General features: G+C 31.0%; 2 protein-coding genes across 3 annotated transcripts in view; one reads left to right on the top strand and one right to left on the bottom strand.

Moving 5' to 3' along the window:
• The window catches only part of LOC129226262 (U8-agatoxin-Ao1a-like), an 87720-nt gene extending 84069 nt beyond the window's left edge, over positions 1-3651 (top strand). For both annotated transcript variants that reach the window (XM_054860863.1, XM_054860864.1), the window contains exons 3-4: positions 2171-2228; positions 3238-3651. In XM_054860863.1, the coding sequence (XP_054716838.1) occupies positions 2171-2228; positions 3238-3376 (197 nt within the window). In that variant the 3' untranslated portion in view covers positions 3377-3651. The remainder of the gene's footprint in view (positions 1-2170; positions 2229-3237) is intronic.
• A 16383-nt stretch (positions 3652-20034) lies between these two features.
• Positions 20035-23423, bottom strand: LOC129226354 (piggyBac transposable element-derived protein 4-like). Its single transcript, XM_054860956.1, has 2 exons — positions 22175-23423; positions 20035-20045 (listed from the first exon to the last, which is right to left on the bottom strand). The coding sequence occupies exons 1-2, from the start codon at positions 23421-23423 to the stop codon at positions 20035-20037; spliced, it is 1260 nt and encodes a 419-aa protein (XP_054716931.1).
• Between the last annotated feature and the right edge of the window lie 963 nt (positions 23424-24386).

Below are 24386 nucleotides of genomic sequence, written 5' to 3'. Positions count from 1 at the left end.
TATCCAATATTTACAAGCAGTTTTAAATTTGACAGTATCATTTCAATTCCACTAAAAGATGTTTTTACCTTGTATGCTTCATATCTGTAACTACTTCTTTTAGTTCGAATCCTTTAAAATTGTAGAATAGCACACCAAGACAAAACTTGGAAAGAAAAAAAATTTTGAAAAAAAAAAATAGAACCGCCTTCAAAATTGCTCTAAAAAGTGAAAAATAATTTTATTCTTTAAACACCATCGATAATGTTTTTAAACATAATTTTTGAAGTTGGCGCAAAAACAAAACGTAAAATCCAGTGTAACCATGCTTCGTTCATATTTTTTTTCAGAAAAGCATCCAAAGTTACGAACGAAACATTTATATCGTTATTCAAATATGCTGTCATCAATGAATAATGTATGTGATAGTGAAGAAACTGGGCCTGGTTAAATTTATAGTTGTATTTGAGTTATGGTTGTGAATGATTCTATCTATCGTTTTTGCGCCAACTTCAACAATTATGTTTAAAAGCATTATCGATGGTGTTTAATGAATAAAATTATTTTTCACTTTTTAGAGCAATTTTGAAGGCGGTTCTATTTTTTTTTTCAAAATTTTTTTATTTTATTCTTTTTAGTGTAAATGTAGGTATTTCAGAAACAGTAAGAAGTTACCATCACGAAACTTCACATTTTTTTCTTAAAAATGCTCCATACTAAAAAAAAAACTATTGACACGCGTTAAACTTGAAGCGATTGGCCCTAAAAACTTATCTTCGTTCCTCTCTGGAAATCATGCGTAGTTAATTTAATTATAACCATTTAAGTATTGCGTTTTTCCTAACTAATTTACATTCCACAGCATCTAAGTTGCTCATGATGCAATCCTGTATTTTCTTACTTAGCCCCGATCATCTGTTATCGGCATAGATGATAACGATAAAAATACTACAGAGTAGTTGAGGCAAACCTAATGGTAGCATTGTGAAGGCTAAGCAGATCCTAATTACTACATCACCTCGCTTCCAGGTTAGGTTTACCCCTACTATGGAGCAATAGCACTGAAGAAAGGAAGATTTTGATCATTCACATAGGGTTACTATAAATCAGCAGGGTTACTAAAATAAAATTATTTACGCCAAAAATGAGCCGACAGCGCCAGATTCCCCATTATCGAAATATCCCTTGAAGAAATTTGATGCTTGCTTTAGAGAAGCCTTCATTCAAAATTATCATGACAATTACTATTAATGTTACTGTTATATGGCACCAACCTTTTATAACAATGAGTTTCATATTGTCGCGTAGACGAAGATAGCGAAGACAATGTGAAAGCCAAATGAAGCGAATACTCGTTAGGCTCAACTCGAGATCTTTTTTCAGAACCACGAATGAACGTTACATCTCCTTATATACAACTTGAGAAAGTGCTGGAACTTTCCAGACTTGGAAAGATACAGAAATTAATAGAACATTCGAGAAAATACGGGAACAGTAGAAACGAAATTTCAGTAAAATTCACCTTGTCCTAGTCGGGATTTGAACCCGGATCGCTCGTGTGGGAGGCGAGAATTCTACCACTGAGCCACCGTTATCCACGGATGAAAAGTGCGAACTTCGCTACAATATCATTTTAATCATTTAATAGGGAAATTGCATAAAATTTACTGTTTTTTGCCCATAACTTTTTTTCTAAAGAGCAAATATGGTCAAACAAAGTAATGGGACCTAAGTTGAGCCATCCCCTATCCATTAAAAAAAGAATCATCAAAATCGGTTCACTAGGTGAGACGCTATGAGTGGACAAACAAAAAAAAAACATACATACGGCATGAACTGATAACCGCCTCCTTTTTGAAGTCGGTTAAAAACTGAACTATTTTGCGCTAAAGCCTGGCTTTTTTAACGAAATGTCAATTTGAAGTAAATGTGGTTGAGAGATAAAACTTTTGTTGCAGCTTAATTTTTTTTTATTTTTTCACAGTAAAAAAAAATATTCATAAACGTAGGAAAAAAATCTAAACAAAGCTGAAATATATCTTTTAATTTGTTAAATGTCTAGAAATAACAGCTGTTTTGGACATTATAATCATTGGATCCATTTGGAAATTGTACTTTCACTTTGGTTCTATTATATTGTTTTTTTTTTTTTTTTTTTCATATGGTAAAAATTATTTGATTGCATTTTCAGATCGGAATTTATCGGAAGACTACAATGAGAACCTGGAAAATTACTTGAGAACCGACAAGTAAGAAGCTTTATTTATATTTGTTTACTTATTATATAATCAACGTCCTTTACCCAAAAGGTTGATAGAATTTGTAATGTCAATTGCACTTTGTGTTGTCGTGAGCTGTAGCTACAAAAAAAAAAAAAAGCCCGATGAATATTACTAAAGCAATGATTTAAAAGAAGAATGTTACTTTGATTGCATAGTTAGTCTTGGAACAAATTTCAATCGTTGCATAATTAGCTTTGAAACAAAGATTTATGGAATGTGTTTTTTTAAATCTTTAATTACTAACTAAAATTACACTCTAAAATTGGCAAAATTCTCGAAAAATGGGAAGTTTGAGCACAGAAACGTTTTAAATATAAAGAAGCAGCTTTAAGCAGTTTTTGAAGTAACTAAAAAAACTGTGCATTTTATAAGTATTTCATAAATTACTAAATGTAAAGAGCATTGATTACTTTTTAAACAAAATTTTGTCAAGGAATGTTTTTTTTTATACAAGTGGTATAACATATGTATTTTTTTATTACGTGAGGAAATTAATGCACAAATTTCTAGAAGTGATGATTGTGATCTTTTAACAAAAAAATATTTTGAAGTAATGCAAAACACAGTTTCCAACTACTTAAATAATTATCTTCAATTTTTTGGAAACTTTAAAATTTCCAAAAAATAACACTTCCTTTTTTTGAATATTTCAAAAGTAAGCAGTGTTTTAAATCTTTGAAAATAAACTGTTGATTGCGAAACAACTCTCATACAAATTTCAAAGGAGTGCATAAAACATAAAGGATTTACATATTTGACCTAAATTGGAAAAGAAATATACAACATGATGTAATGCGATCCGTTAATTTAGAAAAAATATCGTTGAGGCACTTTCTTCTTGCTAGACAATAGATGCCGGGGGAAATACTCAAAGTGATTTCGATAATTTTATTAATTTATTTTTTCATTCGTTTAATTTTTTTAAAATTTTGCAATCCAAGATCGACATAAGTCAATCGTATCTGTCTGTTTTCAGACGTGCTTGCATTCGCCGTGGTGGTGGATGCGACGGCAAGCCTAATGACTGCTGTGCCAACTCATCTTGCAGATGCAACCTCTGGGGGACCAACTGCAGGTGCGAGCGTGCTGGTCTTTTCCAACAGTGGGGGAAATAAACGAGCAGTCTGAGAAAGAGTCGTACGCACTTTTCGACACGTGAAATCCCTGTTTTCTTCAGTGTATATGTTCGAATTGATGTACGTGTGTGTAATTATGTATTATCAGTTTGACCAATCACGGTATGCGTAGACGTGTTACTCATTACTGCGTCGAAATTCAGAATTGCATTTTGTTCTGTAAATAGTAATCATATATTTATTGCGTTTTTCCTTCTTTACCAATTATAAACTCAAGTTTATGAAACCTTGGACTGAAGATGAGCGATTCCGAAATAAATGTCTGTCGGTTGTTTTAAATGTTTTTATCGCAAAACCTAAAATTGATTATCGTTGCCAAACCGCATGAAGTCGGTAAGATATAGGAGGAGAATGCGACTAGTTGCCTGGACCACGTGATGCCTACTACCTTTCTATTGAATTAAAACTAATTAATAAAACGATACAAAGAGATCTAGGTCTCAGTTTTAAGGCTAATGCTTCAGTTACAATATAATATCAAATTCCTAAAACCAAGTATATATATATATATATATATATATATATATATATATATATATATATATATATATATATATATATATATATATATATATATATATATATTCTCGCTTTTTTTGGTTGTGTTTGGTTGTGTGAAATAAACAGCAAATGTATCATGCAAGCAAACTAGTAATGGTTTTACTGATTTTTCATTTTGATTGAGTTTTTAACACGAGAAAGATTAAACATGACTGTTAAACCTTTTTTAAGTACTTTCAAGCATAAAAACTGGATGAGAATTGTAAAAACTTTGAGCTGGCTGTAACAAAGTTCCAAAAACGTTATTCTAGAATATAAATTTGTTTTATAAACTCGCTGCTGAAGTTCAAGAAAGTTCCAGTAATTCTCAAAAATCAATTCTTAGTATTATTCTTAAACCATTTAAACCGTAAACCATGTTCTATGTTATAGACGTAGAAATTTAGTTCACGACATTTAACTGACACAGTTTTTACATTTTTATTTTGAAGTAGTTTCACGTACTTTAAAATGTGTTTCTTCCATTTATGTCCTTTTATCTGTTTTCTTTCCTCTACAACAAGTAGTGCTTATGTCAGAGCAAATATATTTATTGTATATAAGGATATAAATTATATGAAATTATAAAATGTAAACATAAAAACGAATATTTTATATTTATTTCTAATACCATTTCTAAGGAGTGCAATGTAAATTAAACTGAATTCTACAGAATGTATATTTTTGAAAAGTGAAAAATGTGCATAGAATTTCTGAATAACTTATAAAAGTATAAATATAATAATGTTTTAGATCATTCTTATAATTATTTATAATTTTTTTTCCTGCACTTCTTAAATAAAACCGTGCACTGCATTTATTATTTAATGTGCTATTTTACAAAAAAAAAAAATATGTACATAATAATGAAGATAATCTGAAGGAGGAAAATGACGTCTGTTTGTGTGTAACGATTATGCAATTGATGTAAATCAACCTAATACGAAACAAATAGCATACCAACATTTTGTATTTCACTGTTTATCACATAATTGTTTTATGTATATATTCCCTTACGCATCAAGAGTGAGCAATAACAAAGACCTAAGTTCATTACCAAACTTAGCACTTTTTGAAACTCTGTGTTACTTGATTGACTAGTTATTTAACGAAATTCATTTGTGTCTTAGTATTGTGCTGCTTCGTGACCTGTTGTGTTCTTGTGAATAAATTTATTTGCTGTCATGCCTTAAAGTTTTTTCCACTAATGGTAACTTCAGTCTGACACTTTTTTTACAACAGAGAAGACAAATGATATATTGAACAGTAATGGATATAAAACTAACAGGAGGGAATATTAAACTAAATGCAAATGAATATCAACCTAAGAGCAATGGATATGAGCCTCATAGCAGTAAATAGTAAACTAAATGCAATGGATATGAAACTAAAAATAAATTTAAAACCAAATTTTAGCAATGAAAATAAATCCAAAACAGTAGACATCAAACTAAAAGCAAAGAATATCAAATAAAAGCAATGAATATCAAATAAAAGCAATGAATATCAAATAAAAGCAATGAATATCAAATAAAAGCAATGAATATCAAATAAAAGCAATGAATATCAAATAAAAGCAATGAATATCAAATAAAAGCAATGAATATCAAATAAAAGCAATGAATATCAAATAAAAGCAATGAATATCAAATAAAAGCAATGAATATCAAATAAAAGCAATGAATATCAAATAAAAGCAATGAATATCAAATAAAAGCAATGAATATCAAATAAAAGCAATGAATATCAAATAAAAGCAATGAATATCAAATAAAAGCAATGAATATCAAACTAAAAGTCATGAATATCAAGCTAAAAGTCATGAATATCAAACTAAAAGCAATGAATATTAAACTAAAAGGAATGTATATGGAGCTAAAAGCAATGACTATCAAACTAAAAGCAATGAATAGCAAACTAAAAGCAATAAATATAAAACTAAAAGCAATGAATATGAAACAAAAAGCAATGAATATGAAACAAAAAGCATTGCACATCAAACAGAGCAACGGATATCAAACAGAAAGCGCATTTACAAACTATCACCAATGAATATCAAACCGAAAACAATTTAAAAACTATCAGCAATAAATATAAAACCAAAAACAATATACAAACTATCAACAATGAATATATAAACAAAAACATTAGATAAACTAAAAGCAACAAATATTAAACTAAAAGCAATTGATAACAAACTAAAAGCGTTTCATATCAAACTAAAAGTAATGGATATCAAACTAGAAGCAAAAGATACCAAATTAAAATCTAGGGATATCCTATTAAAAATCAATTGAATCTACATTAACACCATCGGATATGATATTAATATTTAGAATATTTGCTCTAAATAAAATCATAGCGTTATTACCAAATCACGGTCGGGCTAGAATAATTTTTACTGGTATCACGAAATGAGTTTATTTTAAAGGGCGCACAGAGTCCTCGAATAAATTTCTATTGCTCTTGCCAGTTGGTAAAAATACATCAAAATTATCAAGTTATAATACTGTTAGGATATACGGGTCAAAAAGGGAAAAAAAAGTATTAGTACCATTTTTTTTTTTTTTCAATTTATTAGTACCACCGTGCACTGCGTTCTCTGAAAAGGAGAGCTTCTACTTTTTCGTTTAACAGTTTTTAAAGGCATTTGAAAAAGTGAGGGTTTTTAAAGAACTCTTTACGTAATGGCAGACCAGAAAATTCAAAAAAAAAAAAAATCGCAACAAGTGGCCAGAGAACATTTTTAATTAAGGTATAAAGCGAAATTTTCATTTTGAGTTTCTACTTTATCCAGAAGTTTTATTTTTTTATGAAAACAAGAATGCGGCCTCCAGCCGATTCGCTGCATTTCCCCTTCAGCGTAGCGCCGAAAGAATCATTAAGCGCAATTCATTTTGTTCTCACTAAATTTAATATCCTTGATAAAGTAGAGACTCAAAATGAAAATGTCGCTATATAACTTAATTAAAAGTATTCTCTGGCCACTTGTTGCGATTTTTTTTTTCTTTTGAATTTTCTGGTCTGCCATTACGTAAAGAGTTCCTTAAAAACCCTCATTTTTTCAAATGCCTCAAAAAACTATTAAACGAAAAAGTGGAAGTTCTCCTCTTCACAGAACGTAGTGCACAGCGGTACTAATAAACTGTAAAAAAATGAAATTTTTTAAAATTTGCATTTTTGAGAAAAATAAAAATAAAAAAAAAAATTAGCTTTTGTTTTCAAAAGACTGAGAAAAAACTAAAGCACATATTTCAAAATGCTGCATATGTTTTTAAACAAGAAAAAGTATCCTTTTGAACAAAACAAACCGCAACAAAATATATTCTACCGTTCCTGCGATAATCAACTTTAAAGATTTTGACGAAAATCCCAAGCGAGAAATCATGACAGGACCGCCATCTTTGGCGATCTATACCTCGGTCCAGGAATTTTTTGGGCAAAACAAAAAAAAAATCGTATTTCTTAATTTTTTATGAATTTCAACATGTGCTAAATTCAAAAAAAAAAATCGTGACCAGCATGCTACACCCCTTGTTGAATTGACACGGATTTTACCTTATTTTTTTCTTCAAAATTTTCAAAAAAAATCGTCATGTTTGTTTACAACATGCAATTAAATTCGTAGTAGGCTTTAAGTCAATTAACTCATATTTTCCGCCAATTTCCCATGCCAGAAAAAAAGTAGAAATCATTGCTCCCTAATAACCTTTAAAGAATAAAACCATTTCATAAATTTATCTTTACAAATAAAGTGTCATCTTTTAATATTCAACGTAGCTATCCTGTAATTTTCAAAAAAACTCCCAAGAGGTAAAGTTATCTTTCAAAAACTATTATAATTTCTTTTAACAGGGCTTAAAGATTTTCGCAAAAGTAAATACTTTCCACCAAAATTTTGAAATTATATTTACGTTGTAAAAATGAATCTTTGTTCAACCCCTTTTAAAAGCATAGTAATGTTTTCCACCAAATATTGGTTTTCACACTTGATTTCAAACATTAAATTGTGTTATGCTAATAAAGTAGAATTCATTGCAAGCGAGTTAATTAAGATTTTAGCAAAATTCGAATGGATGCGTAACAATTTTTTTTCATATTAACTTGACAAAGGAAGATTACACAATACAAGTTCAAACGTATAAGTCAATGCTGAAAATTAATTCATTCTATTCTTTCAACTGCGATTTTAAAACATGTTTTCAATTCGAGGTAATTAATATTCTGTCAAAATTAATTACGGTAGCCAATTTCTAATAATTCGTGACAGTTTCGAGTTCTAATTAAGGCTACTCATTTGCCTCGAATAATTCTTATAAGTAAATTAATAACATATAAATTTACAAAAGCTCGAAATTTATACGTATTTTTGCTAAAATAATAAATTTTCAGTAACGTTTCGGTTTAAGCTACAGAAATAAAACCGAATATAACCATGTTTTTTTTTTTTTTTTAACGATATTTTAAATGAATATTTGTACCAGATTTGCTGATAATAAAACAACACGTGTTTTCGTAACCGCACAAAAACAGGTTTGAGGGTAAATAGTTTCAGATATTTATATTGAAGACAAACAATATTTCAAGAAAATACGGCTTTTCATAACGTGTATTAGACTTAAAATTTTTTAAATGCTTTAAATTAAATACATTGTTTTTTTTTTCTATCTTGAACAAAGTGAAGGTTAGAAAAAGACTCCGAGAAAAACTTTCTACCAAAAAAAAAAGACTTATGAATTTAACTCACAGCATTTGATTTTTAAAAAAATGCCTCGTAGGAGACATCTTTTTAACGAGAATCAGTTTTAGTAAGACTGAGTACAACAGCCTTAAAAAAACAATTTTTAGTTATTGAAAGTTTGCTACACGGTTATTGCTTTCAAAACTCGGCTAAAAAGTATTTATAAGAAGAGAAAAATACGTACTGAATTTAAAAACTGGGTTTTTTTTCCATTACGCAACTTTTAGCAGAAAACTTTTGTCACTTCCAAATTTATATTTATATAGCAAGAAGAAATTGCAGTTGTGCACTTGCAAGATATTTCGTTCATATTACCACTGTGTGAATATAATTCCTTTATTATAATATATAACGTAAAAGCTGACTTTTTTTTTCAAAGTATGATTTTAAGAAAAAAGAATTCGATCAAATATAAAAATGTAATATAGAACAACAAAAGAGAAAAAAAGGACAAAATATATTTTTTTACACTTTCGTGACTTTCTTTTATGCATTTGAAAAAATGCGTTGGTTAGAAAGGAATTAATATTTAAAAAGAGATTGCCGTCTAGCACTAAGCATTTCCTGTTTAGTTTTGTAGGGTTTTTTTTTTTTAAATATAAATGAGACAGTGGAAAGCAAATTAATGTTAGTGGCAAAATTCAAAATTTAGAGGTAACCAGTACAAAGGAAAAGTGAACTTTTCCTCAGTTGGGACAAGATATAGCACTGGTAATCCTTGAAGGTTTTGCTTTACAGCATGATTTAAAAAAACTTTTCAATGCAAGTCTATCTAGGACCTTATCTTCAAACGTGTTCCTTTCGGAACTTGAAAATGTCCACTTACATCTCTTTGGTTCTCCCTGCCTCAAATCATATGTATCCTATTATTGTAAAGTTAAAGCTTTTCTTCAAAGCAGAATTACTACCTTTTTTCTTAGATCCGGAAATTTTAACAAAAAGTATTGGTCACATTTGTTTCAGGAAAAAAGGGAAAGGAAACATTGGCAACGAACAATACAGCCTTAATGAACTACAGTTTTTTTAGTGTGAATGTGATCATTTTCAAACAAAAGATCGTTACAGAATACAATTTTGAAGAAAAAAAATCCGCATTTAATTTTAGATTTTAAGATATTTAGATGCTTGACTTAGTAAAAACAATGTTTTTCTAGAACGTTGCAATACTAAGAAGTCTTGTATTTTTCGAAAATCAGGAGAACATGTTAATAAATGACTGTCACTAATGGTATGAATAATAATATGTTTAGAAATATATGTATATATTTAGTTTTATACTTTTGGAATCATTTCCTAAAACATACATTTTGAAAGCAAGAAACGAAAGATTAACTTTTTAACTCAGAAAAGGAGCAAAAAAGCAGTTCACATTTTTACAATTTTCAGTATCATTTATGCGTGCAAAATTATGTTTTGAAAATTTCTGTAAAAAATGCAATGCTCCAAAACATATTCAAATCAGTGTGATATAAGTTTTTAAAGCAACAGCATTCGGAATACAGTATAAATAAGTAACTGTAGCATTTCCTACTAACGATCAAGCAGATCAAATTTACATATGAATGTGTAAATGCATGCATTTAAAATTTCTTCTTTTCCAGAGAAACATCCCTTTCCCTTTTAAAAAAGCTACTTTTTGGATGTAAATCCAACTTTTAAAGAACAAGAAATGAATAAACATAATATTTTATTTCTTTCCATCCCAGAGCCTCACAATGTTCGCTTTGGAAATAACATTTTTATTATGTCCCTTGAGTGAGTACCATGAATATATTAATTCAGCCGGAACTGATGCCTCAAAGGTGTTAGTGAATGACTCCTTAAAAATAAAGATATTTCGAAAATAGGATTTGCTGTTGAAAAGAATCTTTATTCTCTAATTTATTCAACAGTTATTGTACTTATGTCTTTTGATAAATTATGAATTTGTTTTGAGATCAAAGATTCTTTTGATGCGTTGAGCGGAAAATGTTTCTATGTTTCAAAACAACAAATTTCAGCTTACTTTAACAGTTTGTAAAGCAGCTCTCAAGCATTTCTATGACAAAACAAAAGTAACTTACTATAAAATGACCGCGGCTTTTTTGAATCTTTAGATATAATTCGAAAAAGCAATAATTTGTTATTTTTTAGTCTGCAGTTCTAAACACAGTTTAGGAACACTTTGTTTATTTTTTTTGTTGAACAAGATAAAGAATCAATGAAAGTACGCCGTTCATTATATTGTAAAACACTATGAAAAAGCAACAACAAAGTTCAAATTTCAAGTTATCTGGTATGAAAATAGTATCAGCTATTTGGTTTCCAAAAAATAGGAAGTACTTAATTTAGACATTTATTTTTCAATGCCGTGAAACTGTAGAATTCGTTCCTTTTTTTCGTTGCTCCAGTGTTAATACTCACCGTAACAAAGAATAGCGCGCTAAAGTTTCGTCGATACCATATCTCACCCCATCGGTTTTGTTCGGCTTTTCCCGAGAAAACTTTCACTATAAGTGTACAACGCCCTGCCTCCCCGTCTTTTCAATATTTAGAACAAAAATCCTTAATTTACGAAAATAAGGCAAGCCAAAAAACTGCGTTGATGTTGATGCACTACGTGTTTGTGAGAAATAATTAGTCACATGCGCTTGATTCATTTAAGCGGTTTGCTTGATTCCAATACGGCAGTTTTTTTAATGCTGAAGCCAAGCAGGTATAGCTAAATCTGGATTTGTTCTGTTTTTGAGCGTTTGATTCATTAGAGCGTCTGATCCAATCAACCGCTGATACTGTAACTCGGCGCTCACTGTAAATACCTAAAACAGTATCGGCAAAATAACTAATGCCCGATGCTACTATTTTAATTTATTAACCAATCATTCTTTTTGTATTTAATGAATGTAAATATTCATGATAAATTTGAAGCAAGTATGCGCAAGCAAGGGTTAAAGAAACAGACTTAAATATTGTAGAGAACCTGTATTTATCTAACTTATCTGTTTATACGGAATAAATACCTTTAGAAGCAAAATGCAGCATTGACTCTACGAAGAGAAAGGATTCAAAGTATTCAATAAATTTTAAAAATGAGAGTGCATATATTTGGAGAATTTTGTTTATCTATTTATTGACTTTGTCAAATTGTGCAATGCAAGCCCGACATTTTCCAGTTCCGTCTTGACATCAAGTTTCTACTTTGTTTGGAAGGTGCAGTTTGTCTATCTTTGGCATGCGGTGTATCAGTTTGTTAGATATATTTTTTAACACTAGAAAGACGGAGGGGCCTGTGTGGCCCCTCGCTTAGTTTGTTGTTTAATAACTCGGATAATAACTAACGGAACTTAATGGAATTTTCTGACTTTTCATTATATGACACTATTTGAATGCTTGTTTAATTATTTAATCATTCGCTTCATAGTACTGTTAATATCGATCCTTATACCTGGAAAGACGGGAGGGGCCACAGTGGCCCCTAAGCATTTTGACAATTAAAAAATTTATTTTTTTCCTTTCTCCTAATTGTTGTAGCATAAAAAAATGCCATTCACTCTAGTTTAACCTGTAACTTCCTCTTTATGCAGCCGATTGGATATCCAAATGCTATAAACAGTACCGACTGCTTACCATCCTAACGGTGGCCATTGCTCTTAGAAAGGAAAACTAATTCAACCTTTTTCCCAGTATAGAGAGAAAAACTAAAAATAATTAAGTACTAAGTTTTTATTTAGTCATGAAAGAAGGTGTATCAGGCATGTGGACTCCCTCAGGAAGAATTTTTAAAAGAATTCACTCCAAAAATGGGTAGGAGCCACACTGGCCCCTTCAGTCTTTCTATAGGTATACAGAAAATGTCAGTCGTTCTAACACTACTCCCTCTTTCCTTAGTCACTACACTTAGATCGAACATTTTATCTCAGATTAGTAGCTACATTTGGATCGAACATTTTGTCCCAAAATAGCGGCTAGACTTAGATTGATAATTTTGACCAAAAAATAGTAGCTACATTTAGATCGAATACTTTTTCCGAAATTAATAGCTACATTTAGATCAAACATTTTGTCCAAATTACTAGCTATAATTGAAATATTTTGCACTAAATATTGAAACCAGTAATTCATGATTTTTTAATTTTTTCCCAGAGATTTCAGTCTATAATGCTTTCAATAAAAAAACATTTTATTACCAAGCATTCCCTCCTTAAATCAGTATCAAAATGGTTTCAAAACTTCAGGGTTCACACACTCTTAAACCACGCCCCGTTCTGTAAAAACTCCTCCACCGTTTATTGTAAATAATTGTACTAGAAAGATTAGTTCGATTTTTATTGAACTCATTTTTATTAGTTAGTCAATAATTTTATGCAATTAAATATAAAAGAGTCTTTAGAAAATGGGACGTGCCTTAAGAATGGGCAAACCCTGAATTTTTTTAACTAATTTAGTACAAAATCAAAATAAAATGCTTCGTAAGTAAATGCTGTTAATTTATAGCGCAACACTTAAAATCTCTAAAAATATGCTTAAGCAAAATGATAAAGTCATCAGTATCAATAAAAGTACAAAAGGATTGTCATAAAACAACTAATTTCGATCGGAGGAAGTAAAAGTATTTTACTGTACTGAATAGAAATACGTGAAAAAGGAATAGTAAGAGCTAGCGTTTTATTTATCGGATACGATAATTTTTTTATTCCCGCAAGACGGTTTGTCAACGTTCAATTATTTTGTTGACTTACACGTTTTATACTGTTTCACTTGAAAATATTATTTTTATTACTTTCTTGCAGTAAAAACTCGTTTTTCGTTCACACCCAGATACAAAATGCTTTTCTATTTGCTATTTACAGCACAGACGATGTTTACTACTAGCGACCATTGGCATACTTCTTAAAAGATCATTTCTGCAGCAAGGGATATAATTTCTAATTTTTTACCTTAATGTTCTAATGTTTCTATTGTTTTTCAGTTTTATTAAAGGTGATTTTTTTTTTATGTTTTACGTATCAAATTTCTAAAAATGTTCCACAAAGACTTCTTTAAAATAAAAAATCCCGAAGTCTACATGTTTATTTCTGACAGTTATTTTTAAGCTCGTTCCAAGTGGACACTAATTTTCAGTTTCAACTAAATGAATCTTAGTTACCAGTTTCTTACGTGAAGTTTACATCATTCAAAAAAATATTTTTCAAAGTAAGAAAAGTTTTTCATTAAAAAACAAAGAATCAAAATAACTAAGTTGGCAAGTATACAACTAAAGAAGAATTATGTTTATATAAGTTCTGGATAAACTTCCTTAAAAAATGCCCTCAAAAGTACTTTATAGTTAAATGACGTTAAATAAAATTTCAGGACTTGTTCAAGCATGCTCTCCCCTATTGAAAGCAAAATTGAATTTCAGGATGAAAGGAATGTTCGATTATTCTTCACAGATTAAGCTTTTTTAGTACGAATAAGGATAGCGTTATACAAAATTATAATTTCATAAAATACTCTCTAATATTAAATTTGTTATCTGATAATTTACATAAAATTCTTATAAACACATTAAAAGCAAACATTTAATTTTATAGGAAAGCAAGTACTTTTTATCCTTAATCTTTACTAATAATAAAGCTGAAAGTCTGTGTGTCTGGCTCTCTGGATATCCGGATATCTGTCCGGATGCGCACATAGCGCCTAGACCGTTCGGCTGGTGTTCATGAAATTTGGCACAAAATTAGTTCGTAGCATGGAGGTGCGCACCTCTAAGCGATTTTTCGAAATTTTGATTTTGTTCTTTTTCTACTCCAATTTTAAGAACATTTCACTGAGCAAGTTATCATAACTCGGACGAATGAATAGCATGGACGATTAAATTACAATAACATGGGCGAGCAAATTAACATAGCAAATTGGCGAGAAATTCATCCTCCATTATTTGTAAATAAACAGGCGAACCGAATGATCTTTTAACTATCTACTACGGGTAAAGCCGTGCGTATACCACTAGTCAACTATAAAGGAGTTCAAAAAAAAAAAAGTTTCACGGATAAATGAATATATTTTCTAAACATCTTAAATAAATACGTTTAAACTCTTCGCCCACCATTTTTCACTAATAAAAACTAAAAGTTTCCATCGAATATTTATACCACATGAGAATTACAGTATTTTAAACGAAAGACCTTTATTCCTTAACATGGGTATATATTTGTAAAATAACTATCAGGCTTCTAGAATTTTTACCAAACTAAACAAAGCCTACCTTCCTGTTTACGAAATTAATTTTCTCTAATTAATGTTGTCTCTAATTTTGTCTCATTTAGGTAATTCAACCTTACGCCTACTTAAAACGCCCATGCAACTATTTTTCGCAATTAAACAAAGAGCACTGGTGTGCATTTCTTTAAATGCAGAAGGTTGAAAAAAGCGACTGGAATAAATAGCAGAAATTTGCCATTTTTTCTATTGATTCTACTGAAATTTCTACTGATAATTACAACTTCAAAGAAAAACTAAAGAAAAGAGTGAAATTTTTAGCATGTGGTCTAAGTCAGTACTTTTGAGAACTGTAATTACACAGTGATCGTCCCAATAGTATGTTGATTATCCGTTTAAACTATAAGAGCATATCAGGAAAGACAGTTAATTGTGGTCATATTGACTCGTTGTTTAATGACTAGGTAGTGGAGTGTTTCAGCTTGACAAAAAGGAAATATGCCCCATCTGATTACAAGTTAATTGCCCTACTAATGACTCTCAGGGTGACATCTTCATATATAAAAATGAATGGTTGTCTCTATGTCATCCATGAACTCAAAAACTACCCGGCAGATTTGGCTGAAACTTTCACCGTTTGTTATTTTTGGTACTGGGAATGTTTATAGATCAGTTCCAAAAAAAAATCTGATCGATAGTTCCTTTTTTTATTCCAATTTAAGTCACAATCCATTGGATAAGTACGAATAAAATTATCGGCTGCGGAAATTAATTCACGTGAAAGATCTCATTCGGAACTCCAGCGCTCGAATACGCTACCTTGCGGTGATTTATAAAACTGCGTCTGCACCTAAAACATTGCCACGTTGCGCATCACGTGTGTCTGTTGACGTAAACGCGGTCAGTTTGTTCTGAGTAACGCATTCAACATGTCTAAGAACGCCTTCAACAACAGAAATTAATTCGTCCCTTAGTAGTATTCTCGAGCTTCTCAAAATAATGTTAGTTTTCCTTATTTCTTTCAAAAAAGTATTAAATGGTGGAAGCGTAAACAAGAAAACTCTGGATTAACAAAATTGGATAACGTTATACCAGGTAAAATTTTTTATTGTTTTGTATGAATTTGTAAGAATATGAGTTTTTTTTAATCTTAAATTAATTTAAGTAATCATATTTTACAGCAGCATTTAGTTGGAATGGACAGTATGCAAAATATTTTCTTGAATTTATTATCGTAGAACAAAATGAAAAATGTTTAACCGAGAAAGAATTTACTTTATTCCTTTTATTCTCAGCTGAAAGGTTTCGCCAAATTTGTTTAGGGTTATAGTAGTTTTAGTATTGTGCAAGCAAAGTAGCCTTGGCGAGTTTTCACGTTTTTAGTTAAACCATTTTTAATTTTTATCATGAGTGGAATAAAATGATAGTAAGATTACAGAATTCGATAAGTAAAAAGAAATAATGGTCAATCAACTGAAAAGAAAACTACCACCATATATAAACTGTGAGTACACATTTTATTTATTTTGTTCTGAGTGAATTTGAATAAATATCAGTTTTTCAATTCGATGAAAAAAAAACGAACTTAACAACATTGACTGGACACTTTTCCTTAACCTAATTCCACATAAATGATTTAACTAACCTTTGTTACTACAGTATCCTACTGAAATAGACAGTATGCAAATAAATTTTCTTGAAAATATTTATCGCAGAACAGATTGAAAAATCCAGAAAGAACGTTAAGAATTTGAAAAATAAAAAAAAAAGTTCGCCAAAAATCTGTTTATAGTGTTATGGTTTTAAAATTATGTGAAAGAATAATGTATCTTGACAAGATTTCGCATATCAGGTAAATCATTTCCATGACGAATGAATTAAATGCATGATTTCTTTGGATATCCAATCATATAGTCATAGAAATAAATTATCTAGTGTTAAACGTTACTCTTGACAGTCTGCCACGTATGTGCACTATGTGACAAAAATGTCAACAAATGCTGGAAATGTCACGAAACTGAACTTAATATGTACTAATGTATAGAAAAAACGGTACAAAATGAAAATGCCGTTCGAAGCGAACCAAAAATTTATGAATTCCGAATTCAACATCGTGAAAATGGCTGCTTCAGAACAACTTACTGTGTGTTCTGCATTAATTGTTTACTTTCGTAATACTTTTTGGTTTCTAATCTCTTTCTATATGGGTCAGAATAACCAAAAGACTTTGAAAAATCTTTTCAAACGAATAAAGCGAAAAAATCATACATACGAACAAAAATCACAACACTTTTAGCATTTTCTTCGTTACCACATGCGTTTGTTTTAGTTTTCAATTCCGCCATTAGACAGTGACTGCAGTGCCCCCTATAGTTCGTTGGAGTTGCGAATTGATAAGAAGTTAGCTGTTGCCATTTTTCTTGAGTTTGAACAAATAAATTCTTTTTTTATTGTTTTATGGCTTTTCATGCAACGGGGGGATTTAAAACTTTTTCTATTTGATATTTTTAGCGATTGATTGATCTTGCAAACTGCGTGAGTATAAAATTTGAGTATAGTCACGGCTTCACTTGATACCTGGACCGGCTATTATGAAAATTGCTATATATATGTATTTTTCCACGGAGAAGGTGCATAATATGCTCATTGAAGCCACTCGCCACCAGGTGGCACTGCAGAGTAGCAACTTCTGCCCTGTTCAACGGATTGTCATGAAAATCAGTATAATGATGTATTTTTTTGTTGGCGTAGCAACGCGCGTCGGGTACAGCTAGTTATCTATAAAATATATTGTTTTCTTCTAATGAAATAAGTCAAATATTAAACTCTTTTTACGGTTGTTTTCAAAAGAAAACTAACTACAAGTGTCCCTCGTATAACACAGTTAATTCGTTCCGTGTAGTATCAAAACCGTATTATCCCATAAAGTGAATCGTCCCTCCACCCTAAACGTGCTAAAAACATCTCACCCATTGTGAAGAAATTGATCTGTTTGGAACCAGCGCATCGGCACGCACATGCTCCGAAAATGCCAGCTACTCTGTTGTCAACCCCCCCCCCCTTATTTCTCATCAAGGTGGAACCCAAATTGACAGCTCACTCACTTCCTTGGTTCTTAGAATAGACCTTTTCATCTATTCAAATTCACGTTATCTGGATTTTCCCCATTGAAGCTTCGTTTCCTTGTGGTTTTGCTAAACAGTCATTGTAAAGGAATGTTCATCTTACTTAGGAGCTGCCTGCTGTAATTTTGAAGCAATAAACTCAATTTATCTTCGCAGTTTAGAAATATAATTTGAAATAAAGCCTTTAATCTTTTCTTCAGAAATAAGAGTAAAATTCTTCCAAAAACCCAAGTTTATGTATAGAAACAAGAAAAATTTATTTTTGTTAAAAACTATGCTATAGATGTTTATTCCAGAACTGTGGAGTCGGAGTCAAAGAGTCGGAGTCGGACTGATTTTGGGGTAAAGGAGTCGGAGTCGTTCGAAACATGCCAACTCCGACTCCTGGTTTCTTTTTTTCTTTAATATTCACTGACTCTCCTTACAATTTTTAAAAAAATTGACTACCAATTAATTTGATTGCACGTATAAAGGCCTACTAATAAGAAATAACTGCCAGTGTGGCAATCAGCTGACTTGATTGTTTATCGAGGTTTCTGTAGCAGCTACCTACGCCGTAATCTCCTAATTTGCTTATTTTTTAACTTTATTTAACTGACAGCAACTGTCAGCAAGCAGTTTTGTCCCTAACATTTTCAAAGTAATCACTTTCATATAAAAATAATAATATATTTTTTTACCTCGATCTCAGTTTTAAAAGAGTAAAAGGACTGTATCATTTGAGCAAGTCGTGAAACTTCCGACGGTGCTTGGTAAATTCAAATAAGTGTTGGCACGAAAGCGCAAATCCAAAAGATCCGATAAAATATAAATGTTTTTTTTTAAATCTAAAGACTTAATCTAAGAAAGCTTGGTTATCACTAAAAAGTTAAAAATAAAATTAGTTCATGTTTTATTGGTTACAACTCTCAATAATTGTAGTTAGTTTTAAAATCTTCATATTAAGGTTAATTCTAAAGCTGCCAAAAAATTTAAAATTCAAATTGAGCCAAGAAATGTAGGTATAGTAAAAGCAATTCGTACAAAGCTGTATACGGCCGCAGTTTGTGTAAAATTTGCTCCAGACGTACATGTACCCCATCTCTCCCCGCAATAAATAGTGCAATATTTTCGTTGAATTTTTTAAGATGAAATTTAAGATATATAATTGGGGATTTTTTTCAGAATTAAGGTATTTCAATTTTTATAGACTCTGATTTTAAGTTTAGGTGTCACCCACCAGATGGGTGTCACTCGGGAGGGGGGAGGGGCGCTCCTTCTCAAGAAAAGTTTTTGGACTTAGCAAAAACTTTTTTTCTCTCTCTCTCTCTCTCTCATGTTGCAGCTTTGAAAAATTGAAAACGCAGGGTTTGATCAACATCTATTTATTTAATATTAAGGGGGAGTAAATTAATTCTTTTCAATTTTTAAAACAATGATTTTTCAGTAATCTCACTTTAGAAATCTCAACTACTGGATAATTTGATTTTCAAATTGAACTTCTTACGTTGTATGCATCTTAGGTTTACGATAAAATACAACGCGAAAATTTCATAAAAAGGAATTAATATTTCAATCTCTGTTTAAAGGTTTTCCCCTTTTCTCATAAGGGGAGGGGATTAAAAAAAAAAGCCGGAGTCGGAATCGGAGTCGGCCATTTTTACTCCGACTCCGCAGCCCTGGTTTATTCTAATTCAGTTGTTTGCTTAGATGTCTGTTAGTTTCTTCTTACTGTATATGAATATCATATGCGTATAGAAGAAAGGCACTACACTGCACCAATAAACAGAAAATAGTAATTTTCGGACTTACGTCCTTCTGGCTCTACAGAAATATCAATTATACTCTTTTAAGTCATTAGCTTAATTTTACTCCGTCGCGTTCTTCATTCGTTACATCTATCTTATCGCCATCGTATAATCTTAGATATTTTAATGTCTTTAAGCACACCTATACTTGTTTTCAAAATAAAAATTTAAATTTATATTTCCATGACCCAATTTAATCCTCCCCCCCCCCCACCCGACTACAGTATTAGTTCCTCCATTTTCTTTCGATTTTTAAAGTAGTTTTCACCATAAGGCTGGAAATAAAATGCTGTGAAAATTACACAAAATTACTACCCAACATATGTTGTGATCAAGTCAGATTTTAATATTAAATTTTTTTTTTTCAAAAAAAACAAAAAAAAAAACGTTTTTAGAAGCCGAAAAGTAAGTTTCTGGCTTTTTGTGGGAAATCTTTCAGTAGATTTAATTTCGTAATGAATTTGTAGTCATAGTAAAAAGTAATTTACGTCTGCACTTTCTGTTTTGATATGGACAAATGATAGTAACAAATAAATTTAAGCTATTTCAGCCTTGTTAAGCAAGAAAAGTGTATCTAGACATTTTGCGAAACTTTTTTCTTCTGATTTTTTGATTTAAGATACGATTGTTAACAGGTAAATGAGAACAAGTAATGGCAAGATGAATTCCAGGAGTAGACTAAGTTTACGTTTCAATTTTTTGAGCGAAATAAATACCTTTCTTGCTAAACTAGGTAGTGATACAGTTAGTAAGCAGAGGATTGAAATATGCTTCTTAAAATTTGATCTATATAAACAATAATAAAGATAGAACCTTGCTTTTGACTGAAAGAATATGCATGAAAATACACTGAAAGGTAGCAAAACATCCATTAGATATATTTTAATTACTCGTGCTAAATTAATCTCTGGCAATCAAACATAATACACGAAGAAGAACTAATTTTTACTGTTGTGAAAAATTAATTTTCTAACCTCCTTTGAAAAACATGGATTTAAAAATTTATTGAACAAGCATTTTTGATCTGTGAGGCGCGCACAGACACACCCTCACACAAGAAAGAGAAAAATACTTTTCACATTCAGAAAAAAGATGCATTTTTTATTAAATACATATCAATGTAAAAATCGAATAGTAATATCAAAAAGAAATCTTACAAATATAAAATTAAATTAATAAGAATTTTTAATAGTTTAAATAAATCTTATGGTTTCAAGTTAATAAAGTGATATTATAAGAAGAAAACATAAATACAATTTTTAGCAATAGAAATATTACAAAAGTACCTTCATGCTGGTTGAACTAAATGATATTTTGGTAAGGAAAGGAAAATTCAGCAACTTCAATTATTTAATGCTTAAATCATAAGAATTTAAAATATGTATGTTACACTTATGTTATAATAAACTCAAGGATCCCTTACTGTCACATAATCAATGTTACAATATGAAACAAATTGAAAACAGCCGTGTACCTAAATTTAAAGCAAGCCGAAAGCTCTTTTTAAATACTGATAAAAGATTAAATCTTGCTTGAATAATAAGAGAGGGAGTATTGTAATAAAATAACGAAACGAAGCAAGCTACATAAGAAACACAATGTTGAGATATATAAAGGAAAGAGTCATCTAAAATGCAAAATGATTGAAAATATCATTTAAAATGCATCAAAAATGAAATTGAACTATATAAAAACTTTTTAGCCATATGTAATTATTTAAACTTAAGTAATGAATGCAGCCAATTATTTTCGTGACGTGACACTATCATGCTCAAGAAAACTAGAACTAATAAAATTTAAAACAAATCCTTATCATTCCTGTATTTTCAACAAGATACTGAATGAAATTTCTAAAATTTTAGAAAAGGCAATTACACAAAAGTTCGGAAAGAGAAAACCAAATCTAAAATTAAAATAATCGCTATTTTCAGAATTTTCAATATGGTATTATACAAATAATTTGGGATAAAAATTACATAAATAAAAATTAAATTATTAATGCTGTATGATAAATTTTGAAGCATGGAGCAGCACAAAGTCCGACATCACATTTTTCACATTCGAATCGTGTTTCCCGTCTTATGCGCTTGCCATTACCATTGGTCTTACCGCAACACACCGCACACATTCTGGATGGATTTTTTTTTCTTGCAGGTTGTTCTTTTACATAAGAAGGAAAATGCCTCCCCAACAATAGCGCTACATTATCAGTAGTTTTGGCTGTAGCATTCGTTTTAGAAGAATTTACACTGATGCTTTCCTCTATAAGTCTTTCCACAAGTTTCAAACGAAACTCTATATGAGTTAAAGCCCCTTGGTTTTTTTTTTTTTTTTTTGTATAAAACGAATGCGTTCCACTCAATTTGGCTCAACAAATAACCAAAAATTTTCTTGTAATACTTACGTTGCCGATTCCTAACCACAGGGTAATATGAAATACACTGATCAGATCGGTCAACTCCTCCCATTGTATTGTTATAAGAAACTACTGCCTTTGGTTTAAATATGGCAGTAGATTTTGTATGTTTGGGCTGCACTTGAACCATTTCACTGTTATGGAGTGTACTAAGCATGATTATCGGCTTTTTGTCCTTCCATTTCATCACGCAAATTTTTCCTTTTTGAAAGGCTGTGATTTCACCTTTTTTTAGTTCTGTGGTCTTCAGCAAAGGAGGCAGTCCTTTTCTGTTCGATTTCATGGGTCCACAAATATCAGTTTTTTCCTGTATGAGGATTTCCGCTAGCTCGGGAGATAAATAGAAATTGTCCGTTGTTAAGCAGTAACCCTTCCCAGTAAGATCACTAAGCAAAGAAAGAACACTTTTGATGGACAGTCCAAAATCATGAAACTCGGAATTAAATGCTGTACCTTTTCCTGTGTAAATAACGGAATTCCATATATAAAAGCTCTGAGATTCACAAAGCTGGTACAGTTTAATCCCAAAGCGAGCTCTTTTGCTTGGAATGTATTGTTTCCACGCTAGGCGCCCCTTGAATGCTATCAGAGACTCACCTATTGATATATTTTGTTCCGGAATGTAAACAGGCTTAAATCTATGCACAATTTTGTCGTGTAAGTCATAAATTTTTCTAAGCTTTGGATTTGGATGGTTGCTGGTGTTAAAATTTGATGAATCATTCTCAAAATGCAAAAATTTCATGATGAGACCATACCTTTTTTCGGTCATAATTTTCCCGAAAAATGGGGTATATATTGATGGTCTTTTAGACCAAAACCATTTTTCTACAGGTTTCTGTACTACTCTCTGCAGTAACAACAACGATATAAATTTTTTCATTTCATCCTCATTGGTATACTGCCAGGATAAAGCTCTCGATCCAGGAGTAAGTTCAGAATTTTCAAAAAAATCTGCAGCATATTCGTTGGTTTCGGACACAATGAACGAAACAATGTCTCTGTCGAAAAATAAATTTAAATACTCCAAAGGATCTTCCAAATCTCCCACTACATGCTTTATTCCAGGATTTCCAGTAAATTGAAATTGTGGAGAGCTCATCGGTGCAGATGTCGAATCAAGTTTGCACCAATTTCTAACACAATCCAGTGAATCATCTTCCGATTCACTTTCTGAAGAAGAATATTCTTCCTCTGAAGACTCTATCAAATCCTTCAACTCAGAATCACTACTCATAGTTTCTCTATAATATCACTCTAAAAGAATATTTGTTTCGTCTTTCTCTAGTTGAAAATTACCATCAAATGCAGACTACTGCATTCTTGAACCCGTATTTATGCTGAGAGTAACAAAAGGTCCAAACATGTACGTCACATGATATGGCGTTTAAGTACTTATTCAAAAGTTTGTTTTCAAGTGAGAAAATTTACTCCTTTATGTACAACAAACAGCTGCAAACAGTATGATTCCAGTATTGTAAGCATGAGTTACTAAAGCTTCAAAGCTTATCTTAGTTTGATGTATTATTCAGGGAACATTTTCTTATCAATCAGCTGGGAATGTCTCCATCAAGTGCGATCACTGTTTTCTTACTTTATGAAAAGAACTTAAAAAAATGTCCGCCTTCTGACGCTCTAACTGATGGATCTGCATTCAAGTGTATGGAACATACAAAGGGGATGCAAGTGTCAGGTATTCCCCCGAGAAGGTCTCCGAGGAGAATACCTAACTAGGTTTCAAACTTTTACCATTTCAATATCACAACACCATTTTGACACCATGGCCATGGCACTTCACGACGTCGCTCACATCCAGGGGCGGATAGAAAAATTATTTTTATTGCTAAAACTTGAAAAGCGCACTCCCCTCCCCCATACAATGTCTCATAACGAAGTTTTCATGACTTGAATTTTAATTTTTTTCTTAGGATCCCTTAAGACCAATTAATCTACTTTAATATTATGCACTAATATACTTTGAATGTGAACGTGAAATATCTTTCTCATTTCAAACCAACTAAATATTAAACCCTATATAATTTCACCGAGATGCTATAAAATGAGCGATTTTAATTAGGAGCATTGTCAAAATGATTATAGCACGAGGGCAAGGTATTAGATAAACTCATTCACCTTTTGAGTTTTTATGACTTAATTTAAATTTTAGATATAAAATATTGCGTTAATAAAGAAAATCATT

This window comes from Uloborus diversus, chromosome 7 (assembly GCF_026930045.1).
Source record: "Uloborus diversus isolate 005 chromosome 7, Udiv.v.3.1, whole genome shotgun sequence".
NCBI classification, from domain to species: domain Eukaryota; kingdom Metazoa; phylum Arthropoda; class Arachnida; order Araneae; family Uloboridae; genus Uloborus; species Uloborus diversus.
This window is presented reverse-complemented; position numbering and strand designations above follow the sequence as displayed.